The sequence below is a fragment of the Perognathus longimembris genome, chromosome 28, assembly GCF_023159225.1.
Source record: "Perognathus longimembris pacificus isolate PPM17 chromosome 28, ASM2315922v1, whole genome shotgun sequence".
NCBI classification, from domain to species: domain Eukaryota; kingdom Metazoa; phylum Chordata; class Mammalia; order Rodentia; family Heteromyidae; genus Perognathus; species Perognathus longimembris.
Window position 1 is genome coordinate 61,307,202 of NC_063188.1, and position 15,383 is coordinate 61,322,584.

Here is a 15,383-nt window from a genome sequence, read left to right on the forward strand (position 1 = left end):
GTGCTATTAAAAAAAGCTAATTTGTTTATTGTAGCAAGTTAAAAATCTTATTTGTTGAATCTGAAGTTGTAGCTCAATGCTACTTGCCTAGCATATATGTAAGACCTTCATTTGATTCACACACACACATACACACACGCACACTCACACACTGTTTTAGCAGCTAAAATATCTTTTGGAAGATGTTTTTATGGTACTATTCCTACTAGTTTGGATGTTTAGAAATGTTGAAAGAAAATAGAGACATGTAGCTTATGGAAACTTCTGTTAAATGAGTCAGGAAAAAAACCTCAACTTTGATAATATGAAAAGCATCAGTTGTGGTTTAACAGCATGCCTGGATTGTAAGTAATTCCATGGCCTAGTATAATTCAGCTACATGGAAGATCTTGAGCTTATACTGTGTAGAAAATGGTGACATAATCTGTACAGATTCAATAAATGGTTAATATTATCTGTAATTGGACATGCCTTTTTTCTCACAAAGTCAAGGTTTCAAATCTAGCTAAAATTAATGTCTAATACTTACAAATATTAATAAGTATTTCAGTTTTATACAGTATATTTCTAGCCCCTTCACAAATGTCTATATTTTCTTGGTCTGAAGGCATTGCTAGCTTCTATTTTGTAGTATTTGTTTATATTTGTAGTGTCAAGATTACCTATAATAACATTATTATTTGTGTGGCCAATACATTTGATTTTCTGAGAATGAGATTTTCATAATGACTAAGTTATAAATAAGTGATATACCGGGATGCAAAGTTTATTTGAAAATTGTACTCTGCCCTTAGAAAAAAGATACTTTATTCTTAGTTTTTACCAGTTAAGGAGCCTTTTGAGCTCCTTCATGCTATGTGCATTTGGGGCAAGTTTCAAAACAGTTTGTTACTTTTAGCCATTGGTGATAGTTGATAGCTCCTTTTCACCCATTGTTCTTTCAGAAACGGTTGAAAACATTGTCATATGCACTCATGTACCTAGAATACATGAAGCAATTGAAAAACTCTTCATGGACATTCCAAATATCAACAGGGCATCTCTGGCTGATTTGCAGGATTTTCAGGTTGGTATAAAATTAATCTTAAGTGTTTTTGTTGCTGGGAATTAAACTGTAGCTTTTTTTTTTGCCAGTCCTGGGGCTTGAACTGAGGGCCTGAGCACTGCCCCTGGCTTCTTTTTAGTCAAGGCTAGCACTCTACCACTTGAGCCACAGCGCCACATCTGGCCTTTTCTATATATGTGGTGCTGAGGAATTGAAGCCAGGGCTTCATGTATACGAGGCAAGCACTCTACCACTAGGCCATATTCCCAGCCCCTGTGACAAGTTTTGATGATGTTTATTTTAAGTGATGTGTAAGTAGAAGTACCATGAGTAAACATAAATTCATATTTTAAAATGAGACATTTAGCAAAACAGTTTTAAAAACTAAGGAAAAATGGGTACTCAAGTTTTGTATTTATTATTTAGTCTCTTTTTAGGCTTCAGTTTTCTCATTTGTTAAAGGGTAATAATACCTTGTAATGTGAATAATAAAATTATGTATTATATATATGTATGGCCATAGACACATAGTAGTTGGCAAATATTGGCAAATATTAGTTATCTTTTCTTTCTTTTCCTTTATTCTCTCTTCTCTCTCTCCTTTCTTTCCTTTTCTTTCCCTTTGATTTTTTCTCCCTTTTTCCTTTCCTTCCTTTCTCTTACTTCCCCCCTCATCTTATTTTTCCTTTCTTTTTCTTTCTGTCTTTCCTCTCTCCTTCCTTCCTTTTCTTTCTCTTTTTCACTTTCTATCCTCTCCTCTTTTGTTTTTTCTTTCTCTTTTTCTTTGTCTCTTCTCTCCCTCCCCTCCTCTCTCTCCCCCTCCCTTCCCCCTCCCCTTTCTCTTTCTTGTCTTTCTTTCAATTGTTCATTCTTTTTTTCACTCCTAGAGCTTGAACTAAGAGCCTGGGTGCTGTCCCTGAGCTTCTTTTGCTCAAGGCTGGTGCTCTACCACTTAAGCCACACCTCCACTTGCAAATTTCCTGGTTTACTGGAGATAAGTCTCATCAGTTTCTCTATCTGGGCTGGCCTGGAACTGGGATCCTCAGATATCAGCCTTCTGAGTAGCTAGGATTACAGATGTGAACCAATAGTGCCCTGCTAAAACTTTTTTTTGCCAGTCTTTGGGCTTGAACTCAGGGCCTGAGCACTGTCCCTGGCTTCTTTTTGCTCAAGGCTAGCACTCTACCTCTTGAGCCACAGCGCCACTTCCGGCCACTTGCAGCTTTTTCTGTGTATGTAGTGTTGAGGGATAGAACCCAGGGCTTCATGCATGCTAGGAAAACACTCTACCACTAAGCCAAATTCCCAGCCCCCTCACCCCCTCACCTCCCCATCCCCCATTTCCCTCACCCCCACTCCCCCACCTCCCAAAAACTTTTTAAAGTTGCACCTAGGCTATGACTATTTAAGTGGCATTAGTTTAACAGAAAGAATGTGAGATAAATTATACCCTTACAGTGAATGGTGGGCTCATGCTAGATAGCTCAAGGGGAGAACTGTGGTTAAGAATTTGTTTTCTAGGATTTGGAATGCAGTCATGGTAATGACAGAAGGGTTATCATAAGGAAATGAGATATGACTTGGTAGAATTTTGGGTAGGGATCTGTGCATGTACAAGATTGCCATCCTATCGTTTTCAGAAGTATGTGAATGTGATGCAGTGTGTATACATAAAGTCTTAAGAAGGAGTTTGTTAGACTTCCTGCCTGAGCTAACCTTGAACCCAATCCTCTGATCTCATCTTCTTAAGTAGCTAGGATTATAGGTGTGAGCTACTAGTACCTAGCATCAATTAAAAATATGTACTAGATTTATTTAGGTATAATTTACATCCTATGCATTTATTTATTTCAAGGGTGCAGCTCAAGGTTTTTTAATTTATATTTTTATTATCTTTAGTTGTACAAAAGGATGACTTGTTCAACAGATCAGTTTGTAAGTACAGTGTGTCTTGACCGATGTTATCCCTTTCATCATTTTTCTCCATTCCTCTCAGCACAACTCCTCCAGTCATTTTTTAAAATTTCATAGGATGAAAATTGAATATTGTGACTGCATTTCTACCCCCTTCCTCTTTTCATTCGCCTAGCCCCTCACCTTGACCTCCCCCTATACCTTCCAAGTGCCAGTTTCCTGCTACTGAGGTTTTTTGCTTAAGGCTCTCTTGAGCCACACCACTACTTCCAGCTTTTTGGTGGTTAACTGGAGATTAGAGTTTGGTGGAGTTTCCTGCTCCAGTTGACTTTGAGCCTCAGATCCTCAGATCTCAGCCTCCTGAGTAGCTAGGATTACCAGTGAGAGCCACCTTTCAAAGGGCTTATTTTATATATGTGTTTGTACTTAGTCATGAATTCAGGGCCTGGGCATGACATTTTTTGCTCAAAGGCAGTGCTCCACTGTTTGAGGCACACTTCCACTTCAGTGGTTTTTTTTTTTGTGGTGGTTAGTTAGAAATGAGTCTCAGGGTCTTTCCTACCTGTGCTGGCTTTAAACTATGATCCTCAGATTTCAACTTCCCGAGTAGAGAGGATTACAGTTGTAATCTTGGCTGCTCAGCTTATTTTTTAAATATTAGACATTTTAATGGATTTGAGGTGGTATTTCACTGAGATTTTATTTGCAGTTTCTTGATAGCTAATGGTTTTGAGTGTTTTTTCATGGGCTTATTAACCATTTATATTTCTCTATTGTACAGTTGTCTGTTACAGTCATCTGCTAATTTTTAAATTGTGCTGTTTTTCTTTTTATTACAAGTAGGAAGGTCTTTACATATTTGATCGAGACTTAAGTTCCTTATGAATCACATCAGAAGTATTTTCTCAAATCCTTTGAATCAGGAAAGGTTTCTTTTCTCTTTTTCATTATCTTATTATTAACTATACATAAGGGGAGATTTCATTGTTACATTTCCATATTTGTCATGTTTGCAATATGTTCCAACCAATATTTCTTTCTTTTTTGGTACTTAAGTTTTAACTTGGATTGTCATGCTTACTAAGCATGCTAGGCTGAGCCACACTTCCGAGTCCATTTTTTGCACTGATTATTTTTGAGATAGGACCTTGTTTTTGCCTAGGTGCACACTTGGGCAGAGATCTTCCTATTTATGCTTGTCACCATAGCTGGTTTGAAAGATGTATGTCACTAAATGGAACTTCTGTGGAAATGGAGTCTCAGGAACTTTTTTTTTCTGAGATTCTTTAACACTGCAATGTCATCCTCCTGCATAGCTGATATGACTGGCACACACAATTGCAACTAGCTTTTGGTTGAGAAGGGACCTTGCAGACTTTTCCAAGCTGGCCTTAAACTGCCGAATTCAGTCTCTAGAGTTGTAGGATTACAGGCATGAGCACCCATGCTTGTCTGTTCTGACTATTTTTGAGATAACATCTCAGGCCAGCCTGGACATGATCCTTCCTGTCTCTATGCTTCCACTCATATCTGGGATGACAGGCATATGTCATCACTCTTTTTTTATTTTTTCAAGTAAAAAGATGGATTTATTGGGGAAGTGAAAAGCAAACTGACCGGTCAGGGCTGCAGCCCAGGCTTGGGAGCCCATCACTCTACCTTTTCTGTTGAAATGATGTGTGTGAGGGGGGAGGGGAGTTATCTCATGAACATTTTTGCCTGGACTAGCCTAGAACATTGATAACTCCAATTTTAGGCTCCTGCGTAGCTAGCATGACAGTTATGAGCCACTTGACACCCAGCTTAGCTTACTTTTAGTTCAGTGCTGGAGATTGATCCTCAGTTCTTTGGTTATACTCTTAAGATTTACTTTCTTTTCCCTTTTCAGTACTCTGTGTTGCCTGTGCATGCACACGCGGACACCCCCATTAGGGCTTGGTCTCAAGGCATGATCCCTTAGCTTTTGGCACAAAGCTAATGTGCTACCACTTGAGACACAGCTCCACTTCTGGCTTCTTGCTTGTGAATTGGTGATAAGAATCTCATGGACTTTCTTGCCTGGCCTAACTTTGAACCCTGATCCTTATATCTTAACCTTCTTAGTAGCTAGGATTACTGGCATGAGTCACTGGTATGTGTCTACAACGGGTTTGAACTCTAGGCCTTTCAATGCTAGATGGGTATTCTACCACTTGAGTCATGCCCCCAATTTTTTCTGATTATTATTTACTAGGTTGGGTTTTTGTTTTGTTTAGGGTCAGTTACAGAGCACAGCCCTCCTACCTATGGCCTAATGCATATCTGGATTGCAGCGGTACCCCACCACAGCTGTCTTAATTGTTGAGATGAGTCCTTCTTTTGGTTCAGGCTGATCTTGAACCACAGTTCTCTTGCTCTCTGCCATCCATGTTGTTGGGATTACCAGTGTGAATCACTAGTGAATCCAAGCCCTAATGGTTTAGTTTGGATTTAGTATAATTTATTTTTTCATTGCTTATGCTCTTAGGTGTCATATCTAGAAAGATTTTCCTAACCCAAGGACATGAAGATTTCCCATTATATTTTCTTATAAAAAATTGTATACCTCAGCCAGGAAGTGTGGCTCACATTTGTAACATTATTTACTTGGGATGTGGAAATTGGGGTACTGTGATTTAAAGCCAGTCTAGGCATTTAGCCTTGTCTTTCCACCCTTATTAAACATCAGTTTCCATAAATGTGAGTTTATTTCTGTATTCAATTTTGTTCCTTTGTGCTATATTTCTTTCTCTGGTTTTTTTTCTGTCAATACTCAGGCTTGAACTCAGGGCTTTCTCTTTTACTTGGCCTTTTTGTGACTGGCTGGTAGTCTACCACTTGAGCCATATCTTCAGCCTAGCTTTATGCTTATTAATTAGAGATGTCGTCTCTTGGACTATTCTACCTGGACTGGCTTGGAACCTGTGTCCTATTGATTTCAGCCCCCCGAATAGCTAGGATTTATATAGTTGTGCCCCTGATATTTTCCTCCCATCCCATCCCCTCTTGTCCCCTCTCCTTCCCTCCCTTTCTCTCTCCTCCTCTGCCTCCCCATATTCTATCTATCTATCTATCTATCTATCTATCTATCTATCTATCTATCTATCTATCTATCTATCATTCATCCATCCATCCATCTCTATTTACCACTCCTGGGGCATGAACTCAGGACCTAGGCATTGTCCTTGAGCTTCTTTTTTTTCTTGTTTTGTTTTGCCAGTCCTGGGGCTCAAACTCAGGGCCTTATCACTGTCCCTGGCTTCCTTTTGCTCAAGGATAGCACTCTACCATTTGAGCCATAACACTACTTCCGGCCTTTTCTGTTTATGTGATGCTGAGGAATTGAACCCAGGGTTTCATGCATGCTAGGCAAGCACTCTACCACTAAGCCACATTCCCATCGGCCACAGCACCACTCTGGCCTTTTCCATTTATGTGGCACTGAGGAATGGCAAACACTCTACCATTAAGCAATATTCCAAGCTATATATATCTATACATAGATATAGATATCTAGATAGATATAGATATCTAGATATAGATATAGATATAGATATAGATAGATATACACACACACACACACACACACACACACACACACACGCACACATGATTTCTTTCTAAGTAGCCCAAACTTTCCTGGAACCTCCTGCCTCAGCTTCTTGAGTGCTATGATTGGAGACCCTTGATATCCTTAAGTAGTTGTACAAAGGGGTTGCCATTTAACTAAGCAGTTAATGAATATGCATTTTGACGTGGGTTACCCCTTTCCATATTCTCACCTCCTCCTACCCACCTTTGTTTAGTTTTTTTAGTACTGGGGTTTGAACCCAAGATCTTTGCTCTGTTGGCTTGCTTGTTTGGCTGGTACTCTGCCACTTGAGTCATGCCTTCAACCCTAATTTTGTTGGTTGTTTTGAAGATGGAATCTTACAGACTTTTTTTTTACCTGACCTAGCTTTGACCTGTGATCCTTGAATATCAGATTCCTGAGTAGGTATGATTATATGCTTGAGCCAGTGGTGCCTGGCTACTGTCCACTATTTTAAATGTCTGAATTATATTCCTTCAAGGGGATTTATCATAATTCATCTATTCATTTCTTTATTATTGTTCATTTGTATTCTTCATTTTTCACTAATTACAAATATATAAGGAATACTATTAAGTGCAAACATTATGTTCCTATAAATTTTGGGCTATTTTCCTAGGATAGTCTCTGAAGACCAATTATTAGGACATAAAAATGAGCATTTTGGATTATTTAAAAAATATTGTGAACACTTTTCCAAAACACCCCAAAAGGAGCTTAAATTATTTTAGTCTAAATGTTCATTTTTCCTTTTAAATACTGCAAACTATTTTTCCTTTGGGAAATTTTGAGTCAGTTGTTAATTTCATGCATTTTTAGTGATACAAATCAAATAATACTTCATGTGAAAGTCACCGTTACATCAACTGTGAATGCTATGTCAGAAGGATTCAGATTGGCATGAGAATTCCCCAGTATAGTAATTGAAATGACAGTAATGTTAACAAAATCATGTGTTGAATTGGAAGCACTTCAGAAAAAAAATATGGAAATATAGATGCAAAAGATGCCACTGGAGAAAAGAATTAAGGACAAAACATAGGACTAGGGAAGTAGTCAAGGGACTGCAACGAGGCCCTGAATTCAAGCCCCAACACCATCACAAATACAAACAAACAAGCAAAGAAACAGCCAGCCTATCCCCAATTATACATTTTGTGTTGTCATTTTTTTTTCTTGAGATACTGTGAGCTTGCGTTAGTTTTGTATTTAGTTGACAAGGTTCAATGTGATAAAAAGATAAACCTCGAAGAAACATTTGAAAACTTGGTGCCTCAGTCCCCAGAACAAAATATAATGAAAGAACAAATCCTATTATTTGAATTTGTATTCTTTATTTAGCATTTTGGCAGATACTACAAGTGCTATGTAGCTGTATAAGACATACATACTATTTATTATCATGAAACCCAGTTATGAGACAAGAATAAGAACTAAAATAATTTAAAAATAGGGCTGGGGCTATATGTAGCTCAGAGGTAGAGTCATTGCTTAGCATGTCAGAGGCCTTGGGGAAACCAGTTCATGTGGGAGTTCTGGGAAAGTGGAGTCTCTTGGATCCAATTGCCCTGTGGGGCTGAAGAAAATCTTGCATCAGGTCAGTCTGCCATTATGGGTAAAGGAGATACCAATAAACTGTGGGACAAAGTGTGTTCACATGTCTTGAGTCTGGACCTGCAGGGAAGAACACAAGAGGAAACGTCGACTCTTTAGTCAGTTTTGCTAATTGGGCAAGATGTGTTGGGAGTGATGGAAGACTGTATCTGCAAAGGAAAACGAAAGTTTGAAGATATGGCAAAATGTGACAAAGCTCACTGTGACAGGGAGGTGAAAAATCGTTACCCCCCAAAAAAAGGTGATCAGAAAGATGAGGAGGAAGAGGAAGAAGAGGAGGATGTAACATGAATGACTGTCCTATAAAGATGTATGTGAAATGTGTGTGTGCTCAGACAGTTATTTTGCTAAATGAATTTAAGTGTAGTTCATTAGACTCACTATAAAAACTTCACGTACTTTGTATATCTGGTGAGACACTTTTTTGAAAATTCAGTTTATAGCTTTTTGAGGGACTACTATATCTAGTTAGATTTAAAATCATTTAATGGTAAATATTCCTAAATATTTAAAGACTTCCTTATTTTCTTGTGCATAGAAAACTGTAGGAATTAGTGTCACTGGTAAATTTTTGGTTTTTAGGATTTAGTGTTTTAAAAAATTATAACAATATTATTTTATTTTTACTATTTTTCTTTTTTATTAAGTAGTTGTCCAAAGGGGTTTCAATTGAACATGTCAGTGTGTGAGTACAATGCATCTTGATCTATGTCATCTTTTTTTCATCATTACCTCCCATCTCCTAACCCCACTCCTCAATATAGCTGGTGTGATTTTATTTTATTTAAAAATATTTTATTGTCATTATTTTGGTGCTATACAGAGGGGTTATCATGTCATAGATCAGGTAATGAGTACATTTCTTTTCAGGGACAATTTCACCCCTTCCTTTTCTTTCCCCTAGTTTTCCTTTCTGTCCCTGCCCATAAGTTACATAGTTTACTTTACACACAGTGAATACTGAATGGCATGATTGCATTTGTTTGTCCTTTCTCCCTCCATTTCTGTGGCCCCTCTACCCCTCTAAAAAGAAAAGAAACCCCAAAGCAAAAACAAACACCACCACCAACAACAACAAAACTGTTTCCATTTCCTGGAATTTGTTTCCATAAATAGTATTTTTAATGTTCAGAGGAGTTACACTTTTGAGTTCCTCCTTTAAGGGTCTTGAGTCTTGACTGTTTGTGAGTGCCTAGAGTCCTGTATAGGTTATTATGTTCAGTAATATTTTAGATCTAGCTTCCACATATGAGAGAAAACATGCCCCATTTGTCTCTCTGAGCTTGGCTTACCTCACTTAACATGATTTTTTTTCTAGGTCCATCCATTTCCTTGCAAATGACATAGTCTTAATCTTCTTCGTGTATATTATTTAAAAAAATAGGCCTTAGTTTCAGTCCAGGATAATCTCCCCAGATAAACAAAACCAGAAAACAAAAAGAATGAATTAGTCAAAGCATTATATTTTTAAAATTGTGTGACAATCAATGTAAAAATTCCAAGAAGGAAGAGGACTGGGTGTGTGTTTAGTTCAGTGGTAGAATGGTTGCATTCTCTAGACCCTGGGTTTTACCCTTTGCATTGCCCAAATCACATTGCATTGTAGAAGGGAGGTTGGTACAGAATAAAGATCCATATAAGCTTCTGTGTTTGCAAAAGGTATCATGGATGTTTCTGGTGAGACTGAAGTGAATTTCAGTTACATAAAGACAAAGAGATGTATTTACCAAGTATAAATAAAGATATATAAATAGGTAAGAACAAGTTTTGTTCAGGAGACAGTAAGTTAATTCTTGGTAATAGTAGAGAAATTTTTAGGCAGAGAGATAGAATATTAGATTATTGAGGACTAGGAACCCACAATAGCCACATAAGCATAAAGCATACCAGAGGAATATATCGTTGAAGGTGAAGAGTAACTTAATTAAAAAGGAATGTTTCTCTTTGTACAGATTGAAGAAATGGCAGTTAACCTGTGGAACTGGGCAATTACCAACAAAGTAGAATTGTATATGAACGATGAGCAAATAGCTAAACGTATGTATACATTTCATGATTCTTTTGGGGGAATGTTTTTACTAATTATCTTAAAATAGTTGCACAAAGAAATTGCCATTTAATAAAGCAGTTTATGAAAACAATGCATCTTGATCAGTGTTACCATGTTTAGCATTCACATCCATCCCTCCCCTAACTACCTGTTCTTTCACTCTTCTTAATTTTGTAGTATTTACATTGAATTCTTGTTTGCATCCCCACCATTTTCCTCTTCATTCATGTGAGGAATGTTTTTTAATATACATATACATTAAGTAGTGTTTCTGCCATTTGAATGTATTTTTTTTGGCCAGTCCTGGGCTTGCACTCAGGGCCTCCGCACTGTCCCTGGCTTCTTTTTGCTCAAGGCTAGTACTGTGCCACTTAAGCCACACCACCACTTTTGGCCGTTTTCTATATATGTGGTGCTGAAGAATCGAACCCAGGGTTTCATGTATAAGAGGCAAGCACTCTTGCCACTAGGCCACATTCCCAGCCCCCATTTGAATAATTTTTGTCCAGTCCTTAATGGAAATTTGTTAAAAGATAATCAAGCAAAACGATCCATACCATTTGTTTCTTAAGCAAATAGCCTCCCTCAGTTTTATGATTTTTCATAAGCTAGGTCCTTACTAACACACGTTTTAAAATCATCACAGAAATGTAGTCTAGAGGTGAGCAATAGATGTGATTAAAGAATTGGATTATGAGGTGCTGGGAATATAGCCTAGAGGTAGAGTGCTTGCCTTGTATACATAAAGCCCTGGGTTCGATTCCTTAGCATCGCCTACATAGAAAAGTGGTAAAGTGCTAGCCTTGAGCAAGAAGAAGCCAGGGACAGTGCTCAGGCCCTGAGTTCAAGCCCAGGACTGGCAAAAATAAAAAAGAATGGGAGTATGAGATCTGGAAGAAATGTGAATGAACATGGATTATTTCTTGTGGAGAAGAAATTGTCAAAATCTTCAGAATTCTGCAGAACTAACAAATGGTAGCTTTCTCTCATCACTGACAAGAAAATGAAACATATTGTCACATGAGGGACTTAACTTTTAAAAAGAATACCTTCCTCATGAGCTCATTAACTATTGGGTAAGTTTCTAAGAAAAACTGCAGAAATTTTACTGGCTAGAGCAAAAAAATAAAAAAATGGGAATAATAAAACCCCCAAACCTCTCATCCTTTTGGATACTTAGAATGTCGTCCATTGTTTGGCAAAGTTCTAACGCTTTAGGTAAATGAGCAAAGTCTAGTGTGATGACAGTTACTGCTTTTCATTCAGGATAGTGACAGCAAATACATTTAGGAATGTGTATTACCCTAATATAATGGCAACAAAACAAAGGGTGAATCCCTGGCTTGCTTGACCTTGTAAAAACAAGTGACTAGGGGCTGGGAATATGGCCTAGTGGCAAGAGTGTTGCCTCATATACATGAAGCCCTGGGTTCAATTCCCCAGTACCACATATATAGAAAATGGCCAGAAGTGGCGCTGTGGCTCAAGTGGCAGAGTGCTAGCCTTGAGCAAAAAGAAGCCAGGGACAGTGCTCAGGGCCTGAGTCCAAGGCCCAGGACTGGCAAAAAACAAAAACAAACAAAAAACAAGTGACTATTTTCTCTAGGCAGAAAATAAAATTTACCACTAAGTATTTATATTTGTGAATATAAATGCAGCTATACCAGTTCAGTGTAGGTATAAGTTAAGTTAGTGGTTACTACAAACAATAGTACACTTTGTTTTAGGGTTTACTTTTTCATTAAGATGTTTAAAAACATTTTCTCTTTTTTGTGCTGGTCTTGGGGCTTGAGCTCAGGGCCTGAGTGCTGTCCCTGAGCTTTCCAGCCTGGGATGGCTTTGAACTGTGATCCTTAGATCTCATTCTCCTGAGTGGCTAGAATTACAGGCATGACCCACTGGCACCTGGCTAACATTCTCTTTTTAAGTGTTGATATCATTGCTCCCAAGGAAGGACCCTTAAATCCTATAGTTACCTGGAAGGAACTGTAAGGATTTATCTGTAAGAGAAACTCAGTATTTCTGTAGTATTTAAATGCATCAATTCTTAACTCAAGTATCAGGGATATAGTAGATGCAAAATGGATTTATTTCAGAGGGTTTGGGAGATAAGTTGAATAGCAAGAAAGTAGAAGGGTTAAGGAGAAATGATTGCAATACTGTGTCCTTGAGATTGATTACTAAAAATTAGTAAACTTTGACAAAAAAAGAAATGTTTCAAAAATTTTTCAAAACTTCAAATTCATATCAGTCTAAATACCTGATTAGAAAATTATTTTTACCAAAATAGTTTTACAGAAAAAATTAACTTTGTTAGTAGTTTAGATGAATAAATTTTATATTTCATAATGGACCACTTCAGTTACACTGTACTTTTAGTTCTGCAAATATTTTTTTTTATTTTTTATTTTTTTTAAGTTTTTATTATAAAACTGATGTACAGAGAGGTTCTGCAAATATTTTATAAGGGAGTATTAGAAATGTCATGAGCATAGATAGAATAGCTGGCAAAGTCTAACATAATAAAGACTGGTTCAATTATATGTGAAGTTGTGTTTAAAAACTTGGAGTTTTTCTGGTTCAACACATGCAACAAACTAAAACTAGATCCTTATATATCACCCTGCACCAAAATCAATTCCAAATGGATTAAAGACCTCGAAATCAAAACAGACAACCTGAAAACACTAAAGGAAGGAGTAGGAGAAACACGTGGGCTCCTTGGTGCAGGACGGAACTTCCTTAACAAAGACCAAGAAAGGCTACAAATCAAAGAAAGGTTGGACAAATGGGACTGCATCAAATTGCAGAGCTTCTGCAGGGCAAAAGACATATCTCACAAAATAAACAGAAAGCCCACAGACTGGGAGAAGGTCTTTACCGGCCATTCAACGGACAAAGGCCTCATATCTAAAATATATGCAGAACTAAAAAAATTACATTCCTCCAAAACAAAACTGGAAGAACCAATAGCCCCCTCATCAAGTGGGCTAAAGACTTACAAAGAGACTTCTCTGATGAAGAAATGAGAATGGCCAAGAGACATATGAAAAATTGCTCTACATCACTGGCTATAAAAGAAATGCAAATCAAAACAACATTGAGATTCCATCTCACCACAGTAAGAATGTCATATATCAAGAACACTAACAATAACAATTGTTGGAGGGGATGTGGCCAAAAGGGAACCCTACTTCACTGTTGGTGGGAATGTAAACTGGTTCAGCCACTATGGCAAGCAGTATGGAGATTCCTCAGAAGGCTAAATATAGAACTCCCCTATGACCCAGCAAGCCCAATTTTGGGTATCTATCCAAAAAAACCACAAACAAAATCACAGTAAAGCCACCAACACAACAATGTCCATCGCAGTGCAATTTGTCATAGCTAGAATCTGGAACCAACCCAGATGCCCCTCAGTAGACGAATGGATCAGTAAAATATGGTACATATACACAAGGGAATTTTATGCCTCTATCAGAAAGAATGACATTGCCCCATTTGTAAGGAAATGGAAGGACTTGGAAAAAATTATACTAAGTGAAGTGAGCCAGACCCAAAGAAACATGGACTCTATGGTCTCCCTTATTGGGAATAATTAGCACAGGTTTAGGCAGTCACAGCAGAGGATCACAAGAGCCCAATAGCTATACCCTTGTGATCACACAAGATGATGCTAAGTGAAATGAATTCCATGTTATGGAAATGATTGTTATATCACAGTTGTAACTACTTTCAACATCCCATGTGTATCTGTAGCTTCTACTATTGATGATGTTCTTGTATCACCTTCCTGTGGTTGTATCTACACTATCTCTGTAATCTTATCTGAGTATATTGGAAACCATCTATACTGGTATTAGAACTAGGAAACTGAAAGGGAATACCAAAATCGAGAGACACAGGGTAAAAAAAGACAAACAACTACAAAAGCAATATTTGCAGAACTGTTTGGTATAAGTGAACTGAACACCTCATGGGTGGAAAGGGAAAGGTGGAGGAGGGTGGGGGAATGAGGGATGATGTAACAAACTACAAGAAATGTATCCAATGCCTAACGTATGAAACTAACCTCTATGTACAACAATTTGATAATAAAAATTAAAAAAAAATAAAAACTTGTTTTTATGTTGAAACAAGTCACCAAAATCAGGAGGGTGCAATTATTCAGGCTTAGCTATTTTGAGGGAAAAATAAAACATAAAATATATTTTCCAAATTTTACTTTTGTCCAAATTATACTTTTAAAAACTGTTATGCCATGTAGGAAAAGAAGTATTCAAAAAGTTTCACACTTTAGGAGAAAGAAAGTAAAAGTTATATTTATGTTCGGAGATTTTGTCACATTTTGAGTAGCTGTAAGTTCCAATTCTATTTAGAATAATTCTTTTATTTGCCTGGATATATAGAAGTGTATCATGTATCATAAGATATCTTTCTTGAATCCTGGGATTTAATATACAAAGAAATTAAAAACAGAATTATATACAGTCATCCTTCGCTGTATCATGGTTCATTTATTGCTACTTGGAAGATTTTCATGTATCGCAGGAGTCTCTAGAATGTAACTCCCACAATAGGTGAAAGGTTACTGTATGTCTCTGGACTATTAAGCAAATGATTAATTTGATGTTTCAGCATTGCAAAAAAGAAACCCCACCCACATGTTTGGCTGGAAGTCTGGCTTTTTTTTTCTTTTTTGTGTGCCAGTACTGTGTCTAGAACTCAGGCCATTGTGCTCTCACTTGGCTGTTTTGCTCATGGGTAGTATTCTATCACTTGAACCTCACCTCCACTTCCCTGGCTTCACTTTACTCATCTTTTCTCTTTATAGTTATACATGAAAGGAGAAGGAATATTTTGAGTTTAATGAATGTCTAATTACTCTTTTGCAGTGTGTCATATTGCTTGCAAGTTGATTTGTATGTGTGATACCTCAGTGGCTTCAGAAACAACTGTTCAGAGACAGATTTTGGTAAGTCCTAATTGAGAAAGTCCAAATGATTGAGGTAGTTGTTACTCTTATGAAAATGAATGGAATTAGTGTAAAACTGGACAGGGGTTTAACCAATAGTGCTGTGTTTGTATCATTAGTATAAAGATCTCATTGGTACTATTATTCTTATTATAGTTGTTCAGTAAAATATTAT

At 37.3% G+C, this 15,383-nt stretch overlaps 1 protein-coding gene across 1 annotated transcript in view; it reads left to right on the forward strand.

The window, feature by feature from the left end:
* Positions 1-15,383, forward strand: part of Tex11 (testis expressed 11) — a 237,579-nt gene that overhangs the window by 8,847 nt on the left and 213,349 nt on the right. The window contains 3 exon segments of the mRNA XM_048335370.1: positions 945-1,066; positions 10,136-10,220; positions 15,129-15,208. Of these exon segments, the coding sequence (XP_048191327.1) occupies positions 945-1,066; positions 10,136-10,220; positions 15,129-15,208 (287 nt within the window).